At 43.3% G+C, this 8,744-nt stretch overlaps 1 protein-coding gene across 1 annotated transcript in view; it reads left to right on the plus strand.

Annotated features, from left to right (window-relative positions):
* LOC145355906 (protein NipSnap homolog 1-like) overlaps positions 1 to 8,159 on the plus strand; it is a 34,387-nt gene extending 26,228 nt beyond the window's left edge. The window contains exons 8-10 of the mRNA XM_080208379.1: positions 3,766 to 3,860; positions 4,803 to 4,886; positions 7,056 to 8,159. Coding sequence (XP_080064505.1) covers positions 3,766 to 3,860; positions 4,803 to 4,886; positions 7,056 to 7,120 — 244 coding nt within the window. The 3' untranslated portion in view covers positions 7,121 to 8,159. The remainder of the gene's footprint in view (positions 1 to 3,765; positions 3,861 to 4,802; positions 4,887 to 7,055) is intronic.
* Positions 8,160 to 8,744: the final 585 nt, after the last annotated feature.

Below are 8,744 nucleotides of genomic sequence, written 5' to 3' on the forward strand. Positions count from 1 at the left end.
AAAACGCCCCCCCTTTATCTTGAGGCTGTGCCCCCTAGTCCTACTGTATTTTTTGAGCGGGAAGAGTCTCTCCACCTCTATCCTATCCATCCCATTCATCATCTTATACGTCTCAATGAGATCTCCCCTCATTCTTCTAAACTCCAACGAGTACAAGCCTAGTTTATTCAGCCTCTCCTCATAGCTCAACCCCCTCAACTCCGGTATCAGCCTAGTAAACCTCCTCTGCGCTCCCTCCAAGGCCAAAATATCTTTGCGCAGGTGCGGCGCCCAAAACTGCACACAGTACTCCAGCTGCGGCCTCACCAATGCCCTATACAGCTGCAGCAAGACCTCCCTACTTTTATATTCAATCCCCTTCGCTATGAAGGCCAGCATCCCATTAGCCTTCCTGACCACCTGCTGCACCTGCAAGCTGGGTTTTTGCGACTCATGCACAAGGACCCCGAGGTCCCTCTGCACCGTCGCCTGCTGCAGTTTTTCGCCCCGTAAGTAATAGTCCTTCCTACCATTCTTCCTACCAAAGTGGACCACCTCACACTTGCCAACATTAAATTCCATTTGCCATTTCCTGGCCCATTCGCCCAGCCTATCTAGATCCTTCTGCAGACTCTCCACACCCTCCGCACAATTTGCCGTTCCCCCAATCTTGGTGGCATCCGCAAATTTCGACACCCTACACTCGGTTCCCTCCTCCAGATCATCTATATAAATGGTAAAACGCTGACGTCCCAGCACCGACCCCTGGGGCACTCCACATCCCGCTGCAGTGAACAGAGATTTGGCTGGGCGCCAAATTCTCGGACCTGGCTTCAGCGAGATCGTGGCACGAACGGCTGGTAAGATCACACCCAATTTCTGCTTCTTGGGGTATCTAGAACTAGGAGGTGTCGTCAAAACGTTTGATACAAACGTTTTACCTTCCAGAATGAAATTAGGAAATGGAGCGACACACAAAACAGTGGTGGAAATTGAAAATTCTCTCCCATACTGGCAACTGGTGCAAGATCGTTAGAAATATTACATCTGAGAATGATAGAATTTTATTAACCAAAGGTTTGAAGGGAGATGGTGTGGCTACATGGAGTGGCTGTATGCTGTCTTGGACAGAGCAGGAAGCCATATCAAGCTGTGATACAACCAGAACGAATGCTTTGTATGGTACATCTGAGTTGGTGAGAGTCGTAGCTGACACGCCAAATTTTCTTAGCCTTCTGAGAAAGTAGAGGCGTTGGTGGACTTTGAAGGGAGTTGGTACAAAAATGGCTAAATGGAGTTAGGTCACAGATTAACTATGGTCTCATTGTGTGGCGGAACAGATACATGGGACAAAATGTCCTGGTCTTGTTCCTGTGACCCTGAGATTCCAAGCTGCACTAAGCCAGTTGAGAAATAGGCATCTACCTCTTGCTTCATGGGCCTCCGAACTAACGTCATGACTTGCGTCTTCTTTGTTTTCTGATATCTTTAAACACAAAAAAACTTGCCATTCATCAAAAGTTTTGTCAATTCTTGTTAAACATTGACTATTGGTGAATGCAACATTCCTTTCCGTTTTAAAACTGGTTGTTCCTGTTTGAAAGCTTCAATTCCAGTTTTGTCACTCTCTCTTATCAATGAAAAAGAAAAAGAATTGGCTGCATTATATAGTTCCTGTGCTGCTGCATTACCTTTTGGATTATTTAATGACATATCTAATTATATAACGATGTTAATGTGGAAAAATAACGGAGCTTCACAAAGGTGTAATTAAAAAATAGATATGTAGCCAAAGAATTAGGTATTAGGGCACTGACCAAAATGAAAGATTTAAAAATTATGGGTTTAAAGTTTATTTATTAGTGTCACAAGTAGGCTTACATTAACACTGCAATGAAGTTATTGTGAAAATCCCCTAGTCATCTGTTTGGGTAACTTAGGTGCATTCGCCATGCTAAATTCTCCCTACCCAGCACATCTATTGGACTGTGGGAAGAAACCAGAGCATCAGCAAGAAACCCACACAGACGCAGGGAGAACATGCAGACTCCACACAAATAGTGACCCAACCTCGGAATCGAACCCAGCTGTCTGGTGCTGTGAGGCAGACTGTGCCATCCATTTTAAAGAGGATCGAAAATAGGAGAGGCAGAAGGATTTAGGAATCCCAGACTATGGGCTCTCAGTAGCTGAAGGCGTGGTCATCAATATTCGGCTGAAGAGATGCAAAGTAGGCAGAATCAGAGGATCACAGAGGCAGGGTGGGCTGGGATGACGAAGTATAGAGCTGGAGGTGATAACAGATGGGAAGGATCGGAGGGATTTAAATGTGGGGTTGAAAAGTTTAACTTCAAGATGCTATGGCACTGTGGTTCATTGTAGATCTGTGAGAGTATGGGTGATGAATGAGCAGGACCTGTTGTGGGATACGGGCAATAGAGTTTAGGATTTACAGAGGGTGGAGTTCTGGAATGTTGACCAGGAAGATTTGGTTTGGTTAATTCTAGATTCTCCGGCCTCGCTCGCAGCTGGGATTCTCCAGTCCTGCTGCAGTGAGTGGAGAATTGGCTGAGTGCCAAATTCTCTGTCCTCGCTGCCAGCAGCTGTCGGGCGTGAATGGCCAGAGAATTCCGGCTGTGGATGGTGATTTCAAGGTCAGACAGACGGAGATAAGGCCAGAGATGTGCAACGTTACAGAGCTAGAGGGAGCCAATCTTTGAAACGGTGAGAATGTGGGGCCAGGAGCCTACCTTTCAAAATTATATTCTCATCTTTTTTACCTTTTGGAACGCCACTGGGAACAGCCTTCAGTCACAATGGCACCTTCCAGCTTCCTGCCACCAGTCAGTAGTGGATTCAACTTGTCACTTTCCAATCCTGAGTCTAGAATGTTCTGACCAGTCTGCCATGTGGGATCTTGTAAAGAGCGTTGTTAAAATCCACAAAGACTGTTTGGTTTGAGCTTTTCTCATCTTTCATTACAGCTCATCCCTTATGCATTTGGCATCACCTTTGGTCTCTGCACTCCTTCCAATCCTTTTTTTCTGCAACAAGATGCCCAAATGTGGTTTGACTAGCAGAACCTGTGAAAATGTTATTCTCAAATGCTTGCCTACATTCCAGCATACTTTGTTACATTGCCCAGACATTCACTATCATTTGCAGTTCCTTTCTGTGTGGAACGGCATGGTGGCACAGTGGTTAGCACTGCTGCTTCATGGCGCCAGGAACCCAAGGTCAATTCCAGCCTTGGGTCAATGTCTGTGTGGAGTTTGCACATTTTCCCCGTGTCTGCGTGGGTTTCATCCAGCTGCTCATTCTCGCCGTGTCGGCGTGGGTTTCCTCCGGCTGCTCATTCTTCCCGTGTCTGCGTGGGTTTCCTCACACACTATAAAGAAATACAAATTAGGTCGATTGGCCATGCTAAATTGCCCCTTAGTTTCCCAAGATGTGCACATCAGTGGGGTGTGCAATATGTGGGGTTACCAAGATAGGGCCTGAATAATTTTTTTTTAAATGGGTTGGTACAGATTCAATGGGCCAAATGGCCGCCTTCTGCACTGTAGGAACTCTGTGATTCTATTTTATGACTATATGTTGCACCGAAGGAGGAAAACGACATATAACGTTGAAAGTCAAGAAAGACTAAAAATAACTAATGAAAAAAAACATTGTCTCCTTTTGTTTACATCAAGATTTTTCAATAATCAGAACAGAGCCAGGACAATAGAAATGACAACTTTCATGCTGTTTTGAGCTAGTTCGATTTTTTTTGATTATCCTCAGGGCACGAGCCATTCGATTCCGCCAGGAAAACAATGAAGCTGTGGGTGGATTCTTTTCACTGGTTGGTGACCTGTACGTGGTGCATCACCTTTGGGGTAAGCTGAATGAAGTTGGGTTTCCCAGTCGTGTTTGGGGTCGATTTTCAGTTTGCCACCCAGGCATGTGGGTCTGTGAAGAGATTGTCAAACGGCAGTCTTGCACCAGGGTGGTAGATTTGAATAAATTATATAAATATCTATCTATAATCTAAATGTCTCCCACTTTCAATGTTTTTTAGCTTTGACAAAGGGTCGTCTGGACTCGAAACGTCAGCATTTTTCTCTCCTTACAGATGCTGCCAGACCTGCTGCGATTTTCCAGCACTTTCTCTTTTGGTTTCAGATTCCAGCATCCGCAATAATTTGCTTTTATCCAGATTGAAAAATCTATCCTGTCCTCCAGTAAACAGCCTCCATAATGGGTCACTCATGCTCGGAATCAAATGTTGAATTTCTAGATGCCCTTCCCATCATATTAATATGGCACTAGCTAGCACGATTGTTGATACTTGACCATTTGGATTGTGGGGTGTTACATTGTTCACACAAAATGAATGAAGAGGTTGAAGTGTCACACGTTTTATGTTGACATGACGGAATGCATTCAACAGCCCTATTACAAATTCATAGAGTGACACAGCACAAAAGGAGGCCACTTAGTCCATTGTGTCTTGGCCAGCTCTGTACAAGAGCTGTCCGCATGTTACAGCTCTTTCCCTATAGCCCTGACAATCCCTCTTTCCTGGAGTATATCCGATTCCCTTTTGAAAGCTATTATTGAGTCTGCTTCCATCTTGGTTGGAGATCCTAACCACTCGCTTTGCTAAAACAAAAAAAATCCCCTCACCTCCCCTCTGGTTCTTTTGCCAGTTATCCCAAATCTGTGTCTTCTGGTTATTGGCCCTCCCGCTAGTAGTGACAGTTTCTTCTTACTTAGCCCATCGAAAGTGAATGAGAATTACAAACACTTAATTTCATTTTTTTTTCTATCAATTCTAGCTTACAAAGACCTTGAATCCAGACATGAAACACGGAATGCAGCCTGGCAAAAGCCTGGGTGGGATGAGTGCGTCTATTATACAGGTAACCTTGAGCCTGTTGATGAAAACTGAGAAACCTTAACAATAAAAACAAAATTAATTGGAAGTCCCATTAAGATGGATGCATATCTTGCTAATAAAGTGAAGGAGAAATAGGAGAGGAAAGAAGAAAATCCAAGTATTAAAAAAAACTAAAACCTCCCTGCAGCTTGCTTCTGTATCCAGATCAGAAACAAATTATACAATACATTCAATAGATAGAAGCCTCCTTTCCTCTCCAAAATCTTATATGTTCCCACTTCCCAGATCTGAGATCATTTTTCCTGGTCATTCCTGTTTCAATCTTTCCAGTCGGGTTTCTGTCCCACTCACAGCTCTGAATTGACATGAATCACATTCTCTGTGATTGTGATGCATCGTCTCCCATTGACCTCTTTGCAGCCCTAGGCACAGTTGACCACACTATCCCCTTCTCCAGCTATTGTTCAGTGCATTGAAACTTCTTTAAATGGTTCCATACATCCACAGCTGTGGCCAGAGCAGCTCCACAAATAACTTCTCACCTCGACCCCTGCACTGTCACATTAGAGGTCCCTCCACATGCACCCATGGCCCCTTCTTCAGATAGGTGCCGACATCATCCGAGACATGGGGTCAGCTTCCATGTTTACATCAATGCCATCTATCTCGACCTCCCCAACATCTTCACAACCTCTGAAGACTGCTTCTTCAACATCAAATCATAGCCGAGCTATAATTCCTTTTATCCAATAATTGGGAAGATCATTGCCTTTGGTGTCTCCCACAAAAACTTTTCAGCCACGCTGTTTCTCCTCCCTGGCCCTGACTCGGGCTGTTCAATTCGGAATTGAGGTTCTGACTTCTTAATCCTTTCATCCCCCATATTCCAGAAACTTTAGCTTGTCCAAAACTGTGTTATTCATACCCTATCCCGTACTTCCTGTCACTACTGTCTCGCTGATACATTGACTTCCAGTCCCTCATTCCTGAAATTTAATATTTCCGTCCTTCTGTTTAAATCCCACAATGGTTTCCCCTCTCCAATCTTCCCCAGTCCTACAATTCCACCCTTGAACTCTTCCTTCCTCTGGTTACAGTCTCGTGTGCGTTCTTTCCTTCCTTCGATCCACCATCAGCAGCCATACCTAGAGCTGCCTCAGCCCAATTCTTTCCTCAAATCCCTCCACTTCCATTTCCTTTGGAAGTCTTTTAAAACATCCCAAGCCTCCCCATAGGAGACACAGATGACTCCAGGCCAAAGGAGGAGATTTTAGAAGGAATGACTGAAAGTTGGCCGGAGAGCTCAGTTGTAATGAGGAGGATCTTAAAGGAGAAGAGTTTTGGGGAATGAGTTGCTAGAGCTTATGGCCTAGCTAGCTGAGGGCCAATGGTGGTGCGAAGGGAGTGAGGGGAAGGGTAGGATGCCAGAGTTTAGGGTCGGAAGTGGGTACAAACCCAGGGAAGGGTGAGGGCCTGGAGAGATTTGAATTTTAAATTTGACGCATTGGTGGTCCTGAAGCCAGTGTAGGCCAAGACCCCATGCCTTTGACCAAGATTTTGGTCACCATCCTCAGATCTTTTTTTGGTTCAGCGTTTAATCTTTCTCCACACTTTTATTTTCTATGTTATGGCTTTTTTTTTCTATGTTAAAAGTCTGATTTAAATGCAAATTGTTGATGTTACAATGTCTGAAATGTGTGGCAGTGGCAAACAAAATAAACTTCAGCTATCCATGAATTTAAAATCTCAACCGAAGTTATACAAGATTTTAGCTCTGATGACCGTCTGAATCTTTTTCCCAGTGTTGAGATGTCTAATACTAGGGGGCATGCACTTAAGGTGAGAGGGGCAAAATTCAAAGGAGATGTGAGGGGCAAGTTTTTTTTTTACACAGAGTGGTAGGTGTTTGGAACGTGCTGCCAGGGGTGGTGGTGCAGGTAGATACAATAAGGGCATTTAAGGGGCTTCTGGTAAGTGCATGATTATGCAAGGAATAGAGTATTATGCACCACGGGCAAGCAGAAGGGATTAGTATAACTTGGCGTCATGTTCGGCACCAGATCATGGGCTGAAGGACATGTTCCCATGCCATACTGTTCTAAATTTTACAGTGAAGGACAAAGGATATGTGATGTATTGACTTTTATATAATGTAGTGGTTAACTCTATCCCTGTGTCTTAATTTTTACAGTTCCCTTGATCCGCTACATGGAATCGCGGATTATGATGCCGCTTAGAGTCTCTACTTTACAATGATGACCCCTTGGTTTTCTTCTATTCCAATTGGACATAAATCCCACACAGATTAAATGTAGTCATCAGTGTTTTTCCTCGAATGTTAGCCTTCATCTAAAATGTAACCATCCTCATGGGAAGATTGTTGTTTACTAGAGATATGGTAGCAGGTTGCACTTTAACCAGCATTTTACATGAATGACAGAATAGTCTGCCATTTGAGAATATCACCGTTCTGTCACTGGTAATTGCAATGCTGGATTAATTCCACTATTTCTAACCTGTGTGTCAAATCGGTGTCAAATTTCAGGTGTGTATGTTGGCACAAAGATAGAGACTACATCACAAATTATTTCATTTTCTGTTAACATCTTTTGCTGTGTGTAGCCATTCATTACATCCAAAGGGATAGTATTTAATGTACAGGATCACAAATGGTTTTTACATGCCTTTCTAGACTCTCTCAAAGCTTGACATCAGGAAAGTGACAGCATTGCTCACTTGAAAGCTACTGAGTGGTATTAAAATGTTTCAAAATGCCCTAGTAATTTACAGGGATGATTTTGGATTACAGTGCACTTTACGTGCTGTCAAGCCTTGGCAACAAATTACTTTCATGCTTTCCCGAATTTCTCAATGTTCTTTTTTTAGTGGATGTTTTATACAAATCCTCCTTCTTGTTCAATAAAATAGTTATTAATGACTGGTTGACATGAATTGCCATTGGAAAACTAGACCACTGAAAATTAGGGCCACAAATCTCTTGACGGTGGAAACAAAATTTGGTGCTGCAATAATTCAAGACTTTCTTACAATTTAAGAGGAAAATTGAAAATCTGCTTACTTGTTTGATGCTGTACTCAGTTCACATTTTATAATTCAACTTGAGGGAATGATCTAATGTTGAATAAACGTTGAATTATTTCACAATCTGTTTACACTTGAAGTCTTGAAAATGTGCTGTTGATTCCTTTTTTGTGATTAATGTTTGTGATGTATTTTTAAAGAAAGTGTACAAATTTTAATTCTACAACTAATTAAAATATACATTTTTGAGGTATCTTGTGAGCTGGAACTTTTCTTCAAGTAGAATTTATTGGAGGAATTGTTTCTGTTTGGAAAAATTGGGCAACGATTTTATAGTTGCACATGGTGTATGTGGCGGACCAGGTATCTGGACAATAGTAGCCTTTTCCCACACTGTCTCTCACTCATTTGCACAAAGGACACTTGTGGACGATAGCCTCTTGATGTTGTTAGTCATCCCCTCAATCTAAGTCTCCACTCCTCAGCCTCCTGTTGATGCTCACTCTCCCCTTGATCTTGTCCCATATGCAGTGCCTCCTGCTGGAGCGGCATGCAGACACCTTTCCGTCCTTCACCTTCTTCCTCCAATGAGAATTTGTATAAAAACTCTTTGGACCGCTGAATCCATTCTCACTTTCCATAAATCCCTACAAGGCAGGAGGTGGCCATTCAACCCATCAAGTCTGCACTGATAACAATCCCAACCAGGCCCTATCCCTGTAACCCAATGACACGAAGATGAGTGGAAAAGCAAACTGCGCGGAGGGTGTGGAAAGTCTGCAGAGGGATCTGGATAGGCTGAGCGAATGAGCGAGGACCTGGCAGATGGAGTATAATG

This window comes from Carcharhinus amblyrhynchos, chromosome 20 (genome assembly GCF_965287045.1).
Source record: "Carcharhinus amblyrhynchos chromosome 20, sCarAmb.v2.hapA, whole genome shotgun sequence".
NCBI classification, from domain to species: Eukaryota; Metazoa; Chordata; class Chondrichthyes; order Carcharhiniformes; family Carcharhinidae; genus Carcharhinus; species Carcharhinus amblyrhynchos.